This window comes from Apostichopus japonicus, chromosome 10 (assembly GCF_037975245.1).
Source record: "Apostichopus japonicus isolate 1M-3 chromosome 10, ASM3797524v1, whole genome shotgun sequence".
Taxonomy (NCBI): domain Eukaryota; kingdom Metazoa; phylum Echinodermata; class Holothuroidea; order Aspidochirotida; family Stichopodidae; genus Apostichopus; species Apostichopus japonicus.
This window is the reverse complement of record NC_092570.1, coordinates 5569473-5589351: the sequence shown is the minus strand read 5'-3', so window position 1 is coordinate 5589351 and position 19879 is coordinate 5569473. Positions and strand designations below refer to the sequence as shown.

General features: G+C 37.2%; 1 protein-coding gene across 2 annotated transcripts in view; it reads right to left on the bottom strand.

Annotated features, from left to right (window-relative positions):
• Window positions 1-17607, bottom strand: part of LOC139974758 (uncharacterized) — a 35783-nt gene extending 18176 nt beyond the window's left edge. Inside the window, exons 1-4 of one of the 2 annotated variants that reach the window (XM_071982153.1) lie at window positions 16940-17607; window positions 15271-15364; window positions 4479-4715; window positions 129-312 (exon numbers count right to left, since the gene is read on the bottom strand). In XM_071982153.1, coding sequence (XP_071838254.1) covers window positions 129-312; window positions 4479-4715; window positions 15271-15364; window positions 16940-17100 — 676 coding nt within the window. In that variant the 5' untranslated portion in view covers window positions 17101-17607. The remainder of the gene's footprint in view (window positions 1-128; window positions 313-4478; window positions 4716-15270; window positions 15365-16939) is intronic. The other variant, XM_071982154.1, reaches the window with a different exon arrangement.
• Window positions 17608-19879: the final 2272 nt, after the last annotated feature.

The following is a 19879-nucleotide window of genomic DNA, read 5'->3' as shown; positions in this document are numbered from 1 at the left end:
CAGGTATTAGCAAGAAAGCAAAGAACAGTGAACTTTTGTTTTGTCCTATGTACCCAACTGTTACTTTCCCAATGCAAGTGGTCAATTATTGGTCTAATTTACGGTGTCTGGCGGTATGTATCACTTACCCTGGGGTTGTTGGGGTGCTCCAAACGGATCTCCCCCTAAGTCACTTAGAAGATCCTGGGAAGGTTTTTTGGGTTGTGCTGGTGCCGCGGCTATTGTTGGCCCTGGTGGTGGTGCGACAGCTACTGGTTGGGTACTACTGCTTGGTGGTTGTTTTATACTCCCTAATGAAGAAGGAGATGAATTCTAAAGACAAAGAAAAGAGAGAGAAAAATAAATAAATAAAGATTCAAATAAAAGTAAAAGTAAAAAATTATAATAAATAAACAAAGCAAAAATAAAACAAATATCAATAAAAATAAATGTCTAAGTAGATTTATATACTGATTTATATATGGGGGCATTGTGGTCAAGTGGTTAAGGCAGTGGACTTGTGATCTAAGGATTACAGGTTCGAGCCCCGGCCAGATCACATTGCGTTGTGTCCTTGGGCAAGGCACTTTATCTCCATTGCCTCTGTTCACCCCTGAGGTGTATAAATGGGGACTTGCGAGGTGACTTGTAAAAGATAGTTGCGTGCGCCGGTATGTGGCTGCTCCCTAATGGGAAGTCCCCCCTGGGACACGTGGCTGTGGCCCACTGGTGCACCAGGAGAGATTGATTGAATTGTGCACACTTTGGTGTGTACCTGTGTGACAAGTTACCAATGACCAGGGCTAAGTAGTAGTAAGTATTGCACACTCTTTGGGGTGTGAATAGCGTACTAAATGCTGGTTAATAATAATATAGTATGAAGGCCTGGACTTTTGCAACCTAGCAGTCCTGATCTTCCTCGGAGGCAGACAGTAGGATTTTAAAATTCTCTTCATGTCTCTTTCTGGAGTCACATATAATGCAGTTTTAAGACCACTTGCTATCTGGCATTATCAGAACTGACTCTCTCCCTACTGTACGTCTAAGGTGGCTTAACTCTCTCGTCGATTAAAACGTTATATATAGCCAGGCTATCTATAGCATGTCTCCTCAGTGAAACGCCGCACAATCGGCTCCTAAACACTGTTGCAACCTCATAAATTATTCACATTTATCATTATCCTGTGATGTGATTCTTTTAAAGGAGAAGGAACAAATATGCAGCAAATGAAAAAACATTCCTAACTTCATCTTTCTACCAATCTGTGTCGCCTCTATTAAGCGGTCCTCACAATCGGTGACATAATTAATTGCCATTTTGAGTACAAAAATGACGCAAAATTCGTCCCGGGGTCTCTACGAAATTGACGTTGCAGAGCATCCACTGGTTCACTGCGTAGGCACACTTTAATACGATGAATCACGCTGTATCTATCAAAGCTCATAATATATGGCCAGTAAAGACTTCATGCTATCATCAGACAGGCTATTTTATTGGACAGATTTTTTTTTTTCCATCTCATTTATTCATGATTATTATATATTTTATTGGATAAATTTGATGGACCACATTAACCGAAACATAGACTTGAAAATAAATATGATATGCTTTTATAACCATCTCTCAAAAGCTCTCGTAAATATATATACCCACTTTTTTTTCTTTCTTTTTTTTAATTTGGAAATATTGCACCAATCCAAAATTTTCATTATATCCTGTTAAAAGCAGTATTTTATGTTGAATGTCAAGGTTTTCCCAAAATATCACACCATAATCCTTGGTGACAAACCTCATTAATTGTTCAAGTTTCATTTCAAACAACTAAGAAATATATGCGAGTTCGTGTGCAATTCAACCTCCATGTGATTTATATATCTAGAGGTTATGTTAATCATGTAACGATCATGTCTTGGATTTAAACTAATGGAAAATCCTCTGGACATTGGATATTAGATGGTAAGCTTTGGAACGGAACATTCCAAAAGGAGTATGTTGATCCGGTGTAGAAAGAGAGGGGGGGGGGGGTGGGTGAGAGGAGCGCGATGCAAAAGTGTTACCAATCGCTCTTTAAGCTACAGGTAGATCATAGTATAAAAATGTACAAAACAGGTAAGGGAGGAATGTGTTAACAAATAAATTAAAAAATATATATAAAACATTTTAAAAAAGGAAATGAGATAAAATGAAATGGAAAAAAAAATAATGAAAAAGAATATAAATTATGATATAAATATTTATCTTTGAGCGACGAAAGCTGTTAGGTTATCTTTAAATTCTGAAAATAACACATTCAACAATATTTCATTATATATTTTTCAAATTTAATCGAGGATTTCGTAGATCTAAGCTCAAAATAGAGTTTCCTCTGAGATATTGAATGGAACTCAGCTGGGTACTAACTTATCTCCAATTAACATATGTGCAATCTGTAGATTAATCATATTTTTTACTAAATTGCAGAATTTCCAATGATTTTTTTCTTCCATCAACCACATTCATGTGGCGTGGACTTGACCTGCAGAGTGATACACTCTGCAGGTGATTAATACTAAATGGAAATGTTTCTTGTAGAAACTTCAGGCACCCTAAAGACATTCTTACAATAATGATCTCTGACAGAAATTGAGCAAAATATATGTACATAGACTTACAGTAGTTCCCTGACATGGAGCATGTCATTGGATCACATTATAACATTTATACTACAGGTACATTATGACACATGAAAAAACATGGACATGTACATGAAGTGGTCAGTTAACATATATATGTATGTACAGTATTTATGTCTGTCTGTATGTATGTAAGTAGAGTATATATGTAGAGTACAGTATATGTACAGTATCTATACATATGTATCTACAGTGGGTGTATGTGTGTGCGTGTATGGGTGTGTGTACGTAAGTATGTATGTATGACCCCCCACATTAATTATGATGCTGTGATGTCCTGGTGATGTGCTGCTCACACAAGTTGTTAGCAGTATCGGGCCAAGATAAACATGCACAGATGTGCGCAAATGTTTAGGCATATATTGCTTAAGTCCACTCATTTATAATAACAGCCCTGCATGAACAGCCCAAGTGGCAGGTATCATGTTGCTTGGGCAAGCTAGCTAGAGTTAACCAGGATTGCTATTATATGATCAGCCAAGCATATATTTATTCACTGCATTCGTGAGTGTAACCATAGAGGGAGGGGTACAGCAAGTTAAGAGAAAATTCACACTGCCATTTAATAATACTACCCTCGGTTTCAGTACGAATTCAAACATGACACATGCTTGAGGCTCTATTTCTTGCTGTGACCCTTAACTACCACACATAAGGGTTTTCCCCAAGACATTGCAATATCCCCAGTCCCCATAGCCAGGGTTAACTAAAAATTGACAAATTATACCAAGGTACAGAATTCTGAAAGTGTCAAGGGACATGTCTAAAATGCTACCATACCAGATATTGAAAATTATACTCTTATCTTAAAATTTTTGTGCAGAGTAGTTTGAAATCTGTAAAATTTGCATATATATATAGCAATCTTTCAGAGAATTCTTTTTTTTATGTAGATACATCTGCAGACTAGAAATCGAATGTAACATGGTTCTTCAAAAACGATGGATAGATTTAAGGGAGCAGTGTCAAGTAGATTCGAACGGAGCATCAACCAGTCTTCACAACTCACAGATAAAACACGTATGGATATTTTACATCCAAAATTTATCTTGCCCGCATTGCAGACAGTTGTGAGTTGTCTAGAACATTTGTATGCAGCTCAGTACAGCTCCATGCTGATCATAGTGTGGATACTATGGTGTACACATGTATGCTGTATAACAGCTGTGCCAGGTTTCCTTTATATTGAAAAAGTAGACAGCTTCATGAATATTCAATTTGAACAAAATGCACATGTAACTGTATCAGACCTAAATATGTACGTCACTGTCGAATAAATGACAAGCACTGTCGAGCGAATCACATGTGGCAAATTGATATTGAAAGGGTTTTCCTGAAACTTTTACTTGAGAATGGAATTGAAATGGGTCAGTAGTGGGGTGGGGTGGTATGACGGGGGGGGGGGGGTGGGGGTGGGAGGAGGACAGTACTAAAAAGGTTAAAAGGACTAAGCTCAGCAAGAAAATTGGAGCAACTGACTGTATACTGCTAAGTCTCTATTGATGAAATTAACTACCTTTAAAACCATCATCAGTGTCGCCTCCAAATTTGCTTAAAAAAAAAGACACAACTGCAAATTTTAAACAATGTCTGAAGGCTGTGTCCAAATTTTTCCCACTTATTAAGACAAATTAATATGTGAGTCTCAACAGATACCCTGATGAAGATATTAGAATGTTTGAAACTTGTGATATATACATGTATACATACAGGTATAATAACTACTGTACATGAATTTCTAATATATTTGGGGGTAATACTACCCTGCCCCGCCCCTCCACTCTGTTAGGTATTAACCCGTCTGCTTTTCGGAGGTTACGACTCACCTGACTAACTTGTACTTTGGGTGAGTTTTCTCCAAGAAGTGATTTAAGAGGCCTAATTTCTGGTACTTTTTCCTTCTCTTTTTCTCTGGTGACTGGCTTCACTTGATCGGGGGGAACGTAGTAAGTTTTCTTCTCGTACTTCTTTATCAGGAAATCTTTGACTTTCTGTTCGTCTCGGCTGTCTGGTTCTGGCGGTAAGTGCGAATTCCATAATCCTAGCCATACTCGTTTGCAATACTGAGAAAATATAATGCAAAAAGAGAAAACTGAAAAGTTAAAGGGTAGTATTAAAATAAGTAACCCTAAAGATTATTATTTTCAAGTGATGTGAATGTTGTGACAGAATTTACATGCCCTTACACACGAATGAAAGATACCATACTTCACTTAGCTATATATTTATTATTTAGAAAATTTTTGTTGCCATGACAATACAGTGTGCCCAGAAAAGGAGTACCAATTCCCTATGCGTACTGCTGGGCTGTGGGACAACAATGTTGGCAGACTTGGCTATATGTGCATCCCCTCCAATAAGCACATACTCATTTCCATCTTCCAACACATATTCTTCATTTTTAAGCAATTTATACATGGACTTCACCCAATTTCTCGCAGGTCTGAAACAGTCTATCACTATTCTTTTTTCTAACTACCTTACTTACTGAGGAAGAGGCAGCAGCCTGATTCGTCTGATAAACAATGAACACAGAGACAGGCCACACTTTTTTCATTTTCAAACACCTTTCGAAATTTAGTGGAGGGAAAGGGTAGGGGTGGTGGGGTGGAGGTAGGGGTGGTGGGGTGGAGGTAGAGGTGGTGGGGTGGAGGTAGGGGTGGTGGGGTGGGGTATGGGGTGGTGGATGGAGGTAGGGGTGGTGGGGTGGAGGTAGGGGTGGTGGGGAGGAGGTAGAGGTGGTGGGGTGGAGGTGGTGAGGAGGTAGGCGTGGGGGTGGGCATATTCTATTAAATGTATTTAATGGAATGCTAACAGAATGCTTAATGTAATTAAAAGTTCTGCTACATAGCAAAAACTTTGACATTTTAAAGACAATGAAGAATGACGCTATTAAAAGCTTGTCTGCCCTCAAATATTGCACATGTCAAAAACACCAATGAATTAAAAAAAACAACTAACAAAAAACAACAATATAATCCCTTGGATATGAAAATGATACCAAATATTAATAGAACACTCTTGGCAGCTTTAAACTTTACCCAAGTGACCACTTATGGTCTTTTTTGGCATCTGAATTTTCTCTTAACCCTTTGTTCAATGTCACCTTGTCTTTATTTGGCAAAGTTACTATTGCACCAACAATACCAGGTATACTTTAACTGCTATTGAAGTACATACTGTGCTGTGCATTACAATGTCACGGTATTATTAAGTACAGCCATACAGTACTTACGGTAATGTGATAGCATACTGTGCTTCCAATACAAGCAAAAGACAAATTGCAGCTGAGCAGATGGAAAATTTGGAAATGAATGCCTTCATTTAGGAAACCATTACAAACTATACTGCAAGTATGAGAGAAAGTACTATAAAGTATGACAGAAAGTACTAACTACACAAAGTAAGGGATCAAGTTATGCGGAATGACCTAAAAGTGGGTAGTGAAAATATTCGGTAGGCCATGAGAGTTTTCCAGATGTCAGGAAAACCTGTCTATGTGCTAACGGAGATCAGTTAAGTTAGTCTTTTTAATATGGATGTCCATAGTCCTAAATTTTTAAATTTTTAAACTTTTAAATTTTAGCTTTAATACATTCTGAGTATCCAGTCCTCAAGAGGATCCTGGGTCTTCCATCTGAAAGTTTACAGACATCTGTTATAGACCATTCTATAACATGCTTGGACTTTGCAAAGTACAAGAGAGCTGTATTTTTACACAATTTATGTGCGCACTGACTAGTGACTAGGCATGCTTTGTGCAGGGAGCTGTTATGGAAACAACTCCCTGCTTTGTGCATTTTTGAACTGACATTTTAACCTAAAAAATATTTAAATTTATCTGATTAAGAGCTTTCCAGCTTTATTTTGCTCTTGGTGATCAATCATGATTGGAATAAGGGAGAAAAATCAAATTTCAACTTGACATTTCCAAAAACACAGGAACAAAAACGATGCTCTCAGTTATTACTTCCGTTCAAAAAAAAATAAAAAAAGATTCCCCCCCCCTGCCCATACACACAAACATTCATTTTTATGTGATATCGCTGAAATCCATTCAATATAAACCAAATTTACGTTTTGCTTGAAACCCAATCATACAAGCAACCTATTACCCTGCATAATACTTAAAAATTCAGTTTCTTATTCCCTGTCTGAGACATCAATGTCTCATACAGTAAATGTCACAGCATTTATCTAATGGTTTCATCTCATGCAAAAAAAGCCTACTTTTTATTTTCAAATTTTCAATCATATATTCATGACAGATTTGATATCAAGCAGTAATAACACAATGTGTGCATGGGTACAAGCACAGTCACATCTCCCTGCTGATGTGAAGTATGTATATTATCGAATGAAAGAGGGGGGGGGCAAGAAGGGGGACAAGAATTGAGGGGTACCTCACGCACCAATTAAGGAACCAGTTCATCCATCAGTGTGCTACACTAATTACTACTTTAACTTACACAATGAAAATATTAGTATCTTCGTTTTGTTCTGAAGCAGTTTTATCACTTATGAATTTTGCTTAAAATCATAAAAAAAAAAAAAGACTAATGAAAAGGGTTACTGGTTGTGGAAACATTTGCCAGTATGTGTAGCAATTATCTTGCAAGTAAGGCATATCAATTGATTCCCTGATGGATTTTAATAATTTTTTTAAAGTACAACGTAATCTCAAATAAGGGTATGGCGATGAAATAATTAATGAATGCCTGTAATATCCAAACTCCAAGTGACCTGGCTATAAATGATAAAGTTTTGCTTTTGAGGTACATGTTTAATTCAGTGAACTTCCATCCGTAATTAAGAGTGGTCAGTTTGGTTTTGTTTTTCCAGAGAAAAGAAAAAATACTTTCACATGTGCTTCAAAATTGATAAGCGATATACGAAAGAGCGATCACTAGAAGTGATTGCTGACTGCTTGTAACATACAGTACCTCAGCCCGGCTATGAACAGTATTAATTAAAAGGGACCTCGTACTGTATGATCTCAAACCTGTTGTGTAGTGCTATAAGTACAGTAGCATGCTACCTAAAACAAGTATTAAATGAAAGCACTCTGGGCAGTGTTTTCAGTTAATGTACGTACTACAGCAGAGAGTACAGTAGTTAATAACTTATTTAAATGGTAAGAGCTGTTTGCCACAAACATTTAAGTGTGTGTTTAAAATGCCTTTTGATTTTGGTTACAAAAAAGAATGGTGTTCCCCCCTCCCCCCCACCCACTTTGAATATCACATGGACATTATACAACAAGGCTAGATTTTTCAACACCAGGAGCTACTGTACTGTATAGCCATTGTTTGGGTATTCCTGCAAACTTTCTTGCACTGATTTCCTTCGAACACTACACAACATCCCTCCCGGCTCTCATCTGGGATTATTAAAATTTAAAAAAAAAAGAGTGGAAATTTACATAATGCCATCTTAGTTAGGAGAGCTAGCTAATCAATATCAGAAAGGGACTTGTTAATCTATGGCTGATCACATTTTGTCTTTCAAGCATAATTTGGGGTCAAAACTGATATGATTTATAAATCTGCAAAGATGGTGAGTTTAGGACTTTTACTCTGTTCCCTTGAGTAGGTATCTCTGGAGTTCATTTTCTTTTACTCATAAATTTTTAAAACGAGAACATGGAAGAATGCCCGGGGAAAAATGGAAATGGGATCACCAAGTGCAAAGTCCTAATGTTATGCAATTTTGTAAAACTAGGTGCAGTTCATTGGAGTGCATATATGAGCCAGGTCAGAGAGGTGTGTACATATTTGGATGAGAGAGTGGGGCTATGGCCTATATCCCGGACTAAAGTCCAGCGTGTACACTGTATTCTGTCATTATTGGAACAAATCGGGCAAAATACAGTTAAATGTCAGTTGACATATCAGCAGTAGTTATTCTATAGCAAGACTTACAGATGAATCGATTGGCCAATCGATAGAGAGCTACTGGTTTACATTTATTTTTTCTCTTTGAGTGACTTTAGTGTTTTAGTATTTTTATACAGTCAAATTGATATGGAACTCAAGGGTCAATGCTAATCTGTCAACAAAGAAAATTTAAGAAGAATTTTTCACAAAACAAATATACTGTAATTTCAATTTGACCTACAGTACAGTATTCTTACAAATAATTAACCAAATTATTAAATTAGATGTTGACAATTTTTAATTTTTCTGCAAACTTGGCGTTAGAGTACCGTATTGCTTCCATCCGTAGCTCACAATGTGGAAAAGCGGTGAAAGATACTGGTCGGGTAGATCGGCTTCATCCGGTGCTAAAAAATTTCCAATTTGATGAGGAGTAATTTCCTCAGATATGTTTTAACTATGTGAACAAATAAGTTGGCCTGACTTTTCGATCCTAGCAGGATCTTCTTCAAAGGCTAAATCTATGCACAATGTTTCAAATCATTGATGAAGATCACCCTAGATTATTAATTTGCAACATTCCAACACAGAAAAATGCTCTGAGGGCGTGTCAATTATGTTTCATCAAATTTGGTTTCTGGTCCATGTTTAAAGGAACTTGAAGTGTTTCAGCTTTAGAAATCAGTTTGTACCATCAGATTAAACTGTCTCCATCCTAGCTCATATCTGTCCGTTTGTCTGTCTGTCTGTCTATCTATGTCTTGTGTCTACTTCTTACTTCAACCTATTGAAGTCTAGTATATCTGGTATATAAGTGTCTTCAAAACTCGGAAACTTCTTTTGCAATGAAACTAAAGACTTGCTTCATACAATTAACTTACAGTATTATGAAGCAGAGCTCTCAATCCCAATTCCTTTGGGTTTCCCTGTAAATCTTAAGACCTATTTATCTTGGAGAAATAATTTTTTTTTATTTATCTAAAATCAATTTGGAATCTTTAATTATTCCATAATCAGCAAAATTCTTGAGTGAAACAACCTGGTAACTAGAGGTTGATCAAGTTGCTCATGTTACTAATGATCAAAGCTATTTTTTTTTCTGAATCATCAATCACACTGTCACACAGTCACACTGCTTGCAGCCTGCTGCAGTACTTGAACTGCTGCAACTCTTACACTTGTCCTATACAGATGTAAATCAAAGCATTCAACAAAGAACATATACAGTGTATATACTGTACAGTACTTTTCAACAACATACATGTATACAACGTGTGTGCATGATGAGAACCATTCCTTATTTTAGCCGATTCTGACTTCAGCTAGTTATTACTTTCATATTCGACCTATCATATTGCCAAAGAATCCAGGCAAAAAGTATTACTGTCATATTTTGACTTATCATATTGCAAAAAATTCAAGGTAAAACAACAAAAAAAGTATTCCTGTTTTGCTGATCGTGCAGGGCAGTGCAATCCCCGAGGGATGCAAAGATGAGGGCACACAATGTTTTGTCAGGAAAAACCTCACACTGAGAAGCACACAAAAGCCAGAAGGAATCAATGCTGGTGGCTTTACCAAACAAACCTCCAAAACAGTAATGTATAAAGACACGATGTCGACATGCACAAACATGGAATCTTCCTCCCAAAACACTGCTAATTCGTGTAGGAAACATCTGTACACAATATACATTTACTGTCGCGATGGTTTACTGTGATGAGTTTGTTTAATAGACAAAAACGTTATTACTACACATATCTTGGAATATAATAATGCATTCACAAATGGCTTTTACGTTAAATGGACATAGTTAATGCACCAAGATGAAGCGTTATTTGATGGAAAAAAAATTCAATGTCTAGCTCAGTTCATTTCACTACGGATGCCTACAAACAGTTTGTCACAAATTTGTGAAGAGTTTGTAATTCAATAAGAACTTACTCTTTTGGGGGATTTAAGAGCGATGATACCCACCTGTCTCCAATTTACCTTTGCACTCAAATCTACCTATCCTACAAACGTTGATTATATTTTAACATTGCACCCCCTATGACCTACTTCAGGGTCATCATCAACTCCCTATCCCTTCCGAGTCTACCAACAGTCCTACAGATGCGCTTTCCAATCTACCTAAACAACATGACGGGAAACGTTTTAGCATGGCGCCCTCCAGTGCCACTTTGGGGACACCGCCCACTCTTTGCCTCCCTCCTGGCTGTACCATTCAGAATATAAACAATGTAGATTGTTTGTTTGTTTCAGTCTGGTCCATATAAAGGTGCAGTTTTATCAGAGTCAGTCATGCGGTGTACTTGAAAGCAGTTCCAACAGTTTTCAATAATTACAGAAAATAATCCAATCTAGTCGCTGGTTAGGTAATTTCTGGCTTGTACGTCAACTTGTATTCTGCATACTGTGGTAGAAGTTCTAAGGCATTATAATGCTTGTCACGTCAAATCGGATCCATTTAGAACTAGATGGAATAATCACTTTCCTTTCTCTGTGATTTCAAAAATTGCTCGGTATGTTGTCAGATTATACAAGTTTTTCGGATGATATCCTTTCCATCATACAACAGTATCCTCAATAATCTGAAACTTTGGGAAAAACTGCTCCATATCTTCATTTCAGCCAAATAGGTATTAATTTTTTTTACCTATGCTGACCTTTGACCCCATACCTCCTGTACCAGCCTACAGTTCTTTGATGACAATATGTGGGACAACCAGGTCCATATATCAAATATCAGATATTGAGTGGAAGATTCCCTTTGGACAATAACCTTATCTCCATGACTATCATGTTTACAAGATTTTCACTGATTCACTGAGTGCACTGCAAGTTCAATTGAAGTCTAAGGCTACCAGCTAGAGCTAAAATTGCTTTTCCACTTTTCCACACACATTTCGGAGAGTAGCAAAAGAGTAAAATGTGAACAAGTGAGGTACACTATCATTCCAAATGTCCCAGAGTGAGTGATCAAATAGGTTTTTCATTAAATTTTCAACCTCTAATGTTCATATGACCTTTGACCTTACCTATTAAACTATATGGTCTTGATTTTACTCAGGTGGGTCCTATGTACCAAGTATGAGGTCATTAACCACTTAGTCCAGCTGTACAGTACATTATCTGGTTTACAAAGTTCTTATCCCTGAGGTTTGGAAAAGATTTTGTACTATCTATCCTTTTTTTTCAATGATAAGCTCTTTTAGCTTTGGTGCAGACAAATCTATGTCGATTTATCTGTGATGTCATTAGTGCATATTTCTACACTACAGAATTTCAACACATTTTGTCTTTGTGATGAAAAAAAAACAGTATGTGAAATGTTGAATTTCATCACAAATGAAAGCTTAATTGAATTATTAAATAATCTGCACATCATCTAAAGGGAAACTTAAAATAGAGAAATAAAAAACTTGCCAGCAATGATTTGTGTCAACTTTTGTAGGCAAGGTAAATTGGCATGCATATGTATTAAGATAGGAGTTCTCAAAAATTCATAAAATTCAATCGAACATTCGAACAGCACAATAAATAATAAATATGCTAGCAGAATTTTTCTTTGACCTGAAAGAACATTGCAGGAATATTTGCAACTAATTTTTAAAACATTCGGTACTGCGACTGCAAAAACAAGGTTTAAACCATTCTTGAGATATATATGGAGTGCCAAAAGGGCAAAAAAACATCATTGCTGCATTGGAACCCAACTTAATAGTAGCATCATAGCTTTTGAATAAATCTGTCAGTGTTTTTGATGATGTGATGGAGCTTGATATATACTGTACTGCTGTTCAAGCAATGTTAAATACAGTAGGTTTAGTTCTCATGCAACGTTTGAAAGTTTGGCACCCCACACTGACCTATGCTGCATAGCATAGCATTAACGTTATAAGCCACAATGTTTTACTTAACACGGAACAACAAACTATGTCTTTACACATGATTGTAATGTGAGAGATAATGCACATGGAGAAAATCTTATACTAAAGATTTGTGTTACGGCCCTGCTGGAAGAATTTAGTCTGCAGTTTGCAAATACACACCAAGTGAAAAATGAGACTAAAAATAATGTGAGCTAACTTCAAAGTCATACACCATTATTATCCTTGCCACAAGAGATGAATAGCTTATTCAAGGAATTTCACACTTTGCTAACAAATTCATTGTGATCTCTATTGAATCCAATAAACAACAGAGAGAGAGACAGTTCTGAGATTCTGCTATCTCCTCTCTATCTCTAGACTCTACAGTCAATGATCTGTATATTATGGTAGCAAGCACTCATGATATTAATTATGTAGTGTTAGATTATTTATCAATTGAGCACACAGGTTTACTCTGAGCCCCCAGGCAAATGCCATTATGGTGAGTAACCTATGCTCAAGTCTTCCATGTTGTTATATAACAAGAGTGCAATAAAGCAGGGGAGACAGGTGCGCAGTTTCAAATGTGTTTTACTCTGCCTGAATCAACAGTATTCAAAATATGTCTCTGTTCCTTGACCCACACATGTTTGTACACATAATTAACAGTCAGGAACTACAGTATATTGTAAACTGTGTTCTCTAATGTTTACTTTCCTTTCTAGACAGCTCTAGACAACTCGCACACTGATGTTACGTTTACTTTCAATTCACCTAAGAGCATCAGTTGTTTGTGCAAAAAGTAACTTAAAAAATACCATCTGTAAAGGTGACAAACGTTTTACATATGAAGCCTACAGTAAAGTTGACTTCTGTGTGATACCACACAGATTTGACTTTCAAAGGGAAGACATGTATATTACATTTCAGGATACGTAATCTCTTACTCCAGTTTCAATGGAACTGAAATTGCACTGACGACGACAAACTTGATAGGTAAAAGTGTGAAGATTTGCAGATGAAATATATTGCAATTGCATTTAATTTGTGGGACACAACATTTCCTGTATCCAATCAAAATGGTCCATATTTTGCTTCTTAAAGAGTAAACTATAAACCAGGGATCATATTTTATGGTCATCAGATCTTTCGAGATCACCAAAATCACGTCTGACAAACCTAAAACCCTGCTTAGGTTGTCCGACTGACCACTAGCTTATTTGCCATAAGTGTTCAACAATTTGAACAAAACTCAGAAAATCCCTATTCTTTAAAATAAAAATTGGCCCTCATAAAGTGATAGTAGCTTGTTAGTATTGCCCTCCATTTATATTAGAAAACAAAGTAAGAAATAAATCACATTTTGTTACATTCATTAATGAGGGGGAAATCAAACACTTGAGCTGTATGCACACCCCTTCGCATCACTAACTTTCAGTTAGCACGTTTGTTATTAGTCAAAACAGAATGTGCATACTGTACATATGCACTATTTTATGGTTACGTAAAGTACAGTAAACTCTGTACTACAGACCCTGGTGTCCGCGACCACGCTTGCTTTCTACCTCATGGCTGCACGCACGTACGACAAGCTAGCTGGAGTACAACGTGTATGCAGTACTATACTGTGCATGTGGGCAAACCACATGCTCATTTATGTTGCTGCACTACCCTGGGCTTACCCTGCCAATGGAAATGATCGGTAACGATTTTGGAAATCATTTTTCACCAACAGAGAATTCCCGCAACCCAACATGTATGATGTTTTATCATGAATAGTGTTATATTCCACATAAAATGTCTATAACTCTACACAACAGTTCTGTCCAAGATTTCTGCAAAGACCATCTCAGTAAGACTAGTCACTGAGAGTGAGACTTAAGCCTCAGGTGGATAGACTAGGCCTGCATAGCCAACATTATGGGACTCACCTACAAGACTAAATCGTTACATTTTAGTATTACTTGCGCACAGCTCTTGTGCAAGGCTTTGTAAATTTAGTGCACACAATGTGTGCGATGTAACATGTCTATAAACTCCAGTAGTATTTTATGTGCTTTCATTGGTCAACCAAAATATCCTTCCGCTAACCAAATATGAAGGCAAGGTTGTCCAAAGGACAACCTTAAAATTTCCTTAAAACTGAACCCTGTATGAACAAAAGTCAAACGGTTGTAGCCCCAAGGATATCTTAACTAGATGGAGGGGTATTTAAATGGGTCTGAATATTGTGGAGTGGGGTGTTAGCTCAGTGGTTAACCCCGGTGCCTTTCAATCATAAGGTACCCGGTTCGAGTAACTCCCAGATTAATGTATGTCGTCCAGATACAGAGTTGTTGACAATTAACAATTCATAAACATGGACGTTAAATATGGATGTAAGAGACTGACTTCGGTCAGCTTGCGGCTTTGATAAGCCAATGAGGCTTCTTCGCGAGTTCCTGCTTGCAGGAGGATCTAAAATACATACATACATACAATATTACCTGGCTAAATTCAACAAAAGCGAAAATGCAACACTTCTTGGAGAGTTTCTCTTTGTCGGCGTTCAATTACCACTACCATAACACTTCAATAGGGGAACAGATAATTGAAGAATGTAGACTACCTTTACAAGGTTATTTCAATAGATTAGAAAATCACCAGGAAGTTAACTTCTCATATAACAGTATTTCAATCTCCAGGTTCAAACGGCATTGCACAAATAAAAATAATAATAAAAAAAGGGAAAAAAATTAGTTTGGCAAAAACAATGGGGTGCATGAAGAAATTCTATTTGTAATATTGCAAAGGCCATAATGTGAGCTTCCCAAGTGATATGATACATGGCACATTGTCAAGATTGGCAAGAGTAGCATATATCTTACCTCATTTCCACTTTTCTGTAGTTGTTCAATCTCTGGCTGTGTAAAACTAGTCATAGATATAGATTTCACTCTTTGGGGTGGATTTAAACCTCTCCTGTAAATAGAAAAAGAGAACAATAACATATATACATGTGCATATTTTATTTTTTTCCCGCCCTTAGACCCCCACCAAGAAGTGGGTCAATTTAGGTGCCAAGTAAAAATGACATGTTATCAATATAATTTGAAAGAAAAAGGCAACTTTCTATGAAAATAGGTTAGGAAATGTGTCAAATTTGTTACAACTTCAATTTGTACCAACATTACCACTGTGTCATCCTTAAGGCTGGTACTGAGTAAGTGTGTTACCAAGGGCCACAGTCCTTCTGACAGGATGCTAAATGAAGACACATTATATAGCGCAGAGCACTGTTAACTTGACTTCACATGGAAGTTTTATAGTGCGCATAGCCTACATGTAGCATGGTGGGCTCATAATTGATGCAGTTTAGGATTTGATTAACGATGTCAATCAACGAAAAATCCAAATCATTCAACTGTACGGTTTTTTTTATGTGTCGTTCCTCAATTTAATGATCTGAAAAAATTTATTGTTCCGTGCCTACACAATGTAAAATTGAGCAGAATTTGACCACAAAATGTCTGCTGTGTCAAGTTCTTTCAAACCCAAAAATTGACATATTCATCGATAAGCTAACTGTAGTGAAGGCCTAGAAGTATACATCCATTGACTTTGGATGTTGTTTGCTATGCTCTGAGCCTCTAAGCTCAGACAGGTCAGGTCCCAGAGAGTAGTGGTATTATATTGAGGTACGTTTGGTTATTTTTAGGGAGCAAGATTTCCAACTGCCCAAAAAACGTGCAAAACTGGGGGAGGGTCTTATAAGCTTTAAAAAAAGCCACAATTTGATCAGCTTATACCTGAAATAGATTCAAACTAATGAAATATGCAACTCTGCTTGACTGCAAACAGTTTAGGTTGCCTGCTGTATGGTTTCTAGTAATATTTGAAGGTGCATCAATTACAAAGGTGCGTCAATTATGAAGCCTTTACTATACAACAAATACACCATTATTCCACACAGTGAGTCTAGGGGTGTTTCTGTTTGGTAAACAGTAGTGCATGCTAAATCCAATAGAAATGCCAAGTAGACCTAGTATCAAAACCTTGTGCTCAGAATCAGATTTCTTTGCCTCAGTATAGGGAAGAGTGTCAAAGGCTCATACAGGTGTACGAAGGGCACCATCAATGTAACCAGCTTTATACTTTAGTAAGTCTGCTACATACTTGATAATAGGGTCAGTTGACTTCACATTTCTGAAGGCATGTATCAATGCATTTTATACAATCCCAACGGTACTCATTGCCCCACGTACCTGCCTTGAATTGATACTTTTGCCAACATGTGGATCTCAATGAGTCAATTTCAAGACTACCTCCCCTCCCCTTTGCAGACAGACAAACACACATCTGTGAAAAGGGTGATGTTGTAAAGGCCTCTGTGTATGGAGTCTGCTACTAAAATGTGCATAATGAATTGGATACTTTTAACGTTTATACTAATGACAGTACAATATGTCCCAACTGCATGATTCATTATGATGAAACTAACCAACGCTCATTACAGTTATATTACTAACATTAGGCTACAGTGAAAATTAGACTTACAACAAACCACTGCATGATGTACACACGAAAGAGCCTATCGTCATGTTGACATAAGTAGGACCGCGTTGACCACAATCGAAGCATTTCTTGTTGTGTTCCCTACTGGCAAGTTCCCTTAATGTTTTTAGATTCTTTTCATCTTGCTTCCTTTTTGATGCCATTTTGCCTACTGCAAAAAGCAAGCTAACGCATGTGTTAATCTCAATATGCAATCCACTCTGGTTATGCTACACACAGCCCCTTCAATTAGTACAGTATAGTAGGTACGAGAGTTGAGAGAGGCGAGTACTGTATAGCTAGCGAAGGTATGATACACGGTGTTCAATCTGCATGTAGGACATCACGTCGGAAATATTAGATCACTTTTCATTTAAAGCCTTGTGTAGATTTTGCTAGAGCTGATAATAGTTTTTGTTCTTAAATAAAAGAAAACCACGGAACTTCATTATTAAAACATTTCCTTTCCTTTTTACATAGCTTTTTATGTTAAATTACCACACAAAATTATCTCAATTTTTTCTGTCAATCGTATGGAATCGGATGATAACTTGTCTTGTTTACTCAGAATTACAGCGCGCATGCCTGTTGAACACTGAACAATTTTCTGTGATTTAACAGTGTTGAAATTCCGTGCTTATGAATACCTTTACACTGATTGAACTTTTTCGTGTGTGCTCGCCTCAGCTCACGCCCCTCCTACAAAAGCCAAAACACCAGGAAGTCAGTGGTACAAGAACGGTCGTTCATGTAGAAGTTGCGTTAGCGATCGGAAGTTTGAGATCTATGTTAAAGCAACTGTGAATCTTTTGTGCGTGAACTAGAAACTGCATTTTTCAACAAGCATTTTCATAAGTGTAATAAACTTGTTTACGTTACACAGGAAAGTAACCAGACGCTATTCATGTATCAAACAATCATGTTAGAGTGGCAAGGCGAGGATCTAGGGAGGGGCGCTGGGTATGGGAGTACATCACTTTCATCCTCATATAAACATTCACAGTATTTTTTTTTGGCGCTCAGACCTAATGATACACCAAATTTAGGGGGTAACTACGTCTCAGAATGTTCCATTTGATGTTTGTACATATTTTTTTTTTTTTGCAATGAAAAAGGTGTCCCATGCTAAGTAAAAAGTGAAGTTTTGTTGAGGGATTAAGAAAATTCGGCAATGAAAAAAATTGAAATTTTATCTTCTTTCTTGGTATATTTCCCTGTAACATGCGTTCTGTTTTTGGTCGTATGACGAAGCGTATGTTCTTAAAATAGATGGTGCTATAGATTTGTTCTCAAAATAGATGGCGCTATAGATCTCGAAATATACGGCTCTGCGATATACGGCTCTGTTGAGGACCAGAGCCGTATATAGAGAACAGAGCCGTATATACGGCTCTGGTCCTCAACAGAGCCGTATATTTAGAAATATACCGCTCAGGTCCTCAACTCAACAGAGCCGTATATTTTCTCTCTGGTCCTCAAGTAGTATATACGAATGTGGTCCTCTTTTGAGTCGAGATAGAGACGTCTATAAACGACTCTGGTCCTCTGTATAGCCTACGGCCCTGGTCCGCTCTATAGCTATACGGTTCTATGAGAGCCGTATAGCCAGCGCATGCAAATACAAAGGGTATAGTATACATAGCGCAAGATATATAATGCGCCGAATTGGAACCAAATAAGTTCCTTTAATTGGACTTATATCAATCTGCAATCCAATCAATAAAAGTTTCGTTTCAAAGCTGCTGTAAAGTTTATGAAAATCTTGGAAATGGAAACAGATATTGAGAAACGGAGAAGAAAAGATCGACGGTTTTTACGAGGAAACCTCTTCAAACATTAAAGGACATCAGGCCAATGTAGTTTACACAGAAATGGATAGTTTTCAAGGGTGGCGGAAGGGAGGGAGGGCGGGATGTTTATCCACAAGGTATAAACGATCAGCTGCACCCACATCAAACCCACTGGCACATCAGGAAAATGACCACTCAAAAGACTGATTTTGATTGGCTGGTCTTGCTGTCTATGCGACACTTTGAGTAGCCAACCCGATTATTTAAATTAACTTAAAGCCAGAGAAAAATGAAGAAGCGGTAAGTTGTTACCGAGTAGGCTATAAGACGGTGTTAATGGTGTTCGATGACACTTTTCGTTCAGTTGATTTCGAACGTCTGTAGAGGCATAACACATTGTTATGGTGATTATACAACTTAACTTCGCTTACAGGCATTGTAGCAGGCATCTGTCCGAATTCACAAACGCTTGATATAGCGGTTCAAATCAAAAGTTAATTATGTATTTCGTATGCGTCTTCCCTTCCAGACACCTTGCCTACCCTTCCCCCCATCCCCACCCCTGGATACTTTGAAGTTTGAAGGTACAAAAAGTACTCTGGTCTGCCTTACCGAAATCCCAGATCTGGCCCAGATATTCAAATCCAGATCTGGAATTTTAATCTGGGCCATATCTGTTCCAGATCTTGAATTTATATATGGCAAGACAAAAAAATTGGCAGATATAACTTGATTAAAAATGAAGTTTTATATGGCCCATATAAATTTGTATCTGGTTAAATTTTATGGCATCCATAACTGGGCCAGTTAAAATTTTATCTGGATTGACTACATATCCAGTTATATCTGGCGTTATATGGCCATATAAAGGCTTGATATGGCCAGATTAAACCAGCCTAGTAAAGCCAGATCTGGGATTTCGGCAAGGGATGGACTAACGTAGCCTATTGCAGGTTCAAGAAAATACCGATCGGTGCATTGTATTTTGAGATCATATTTAATAGTTTTTTTTTGTGATACCACATTTGTTGTTAACATAGAAATTCAGTTTGGAGACTCACAGGTATAGAACAACAAAGACGTACTGAACCTGCGATCAATTTATTTTAGGAATTTTTCTCAGACTACTTTTTTAAATTTGTATTCTGAGTAA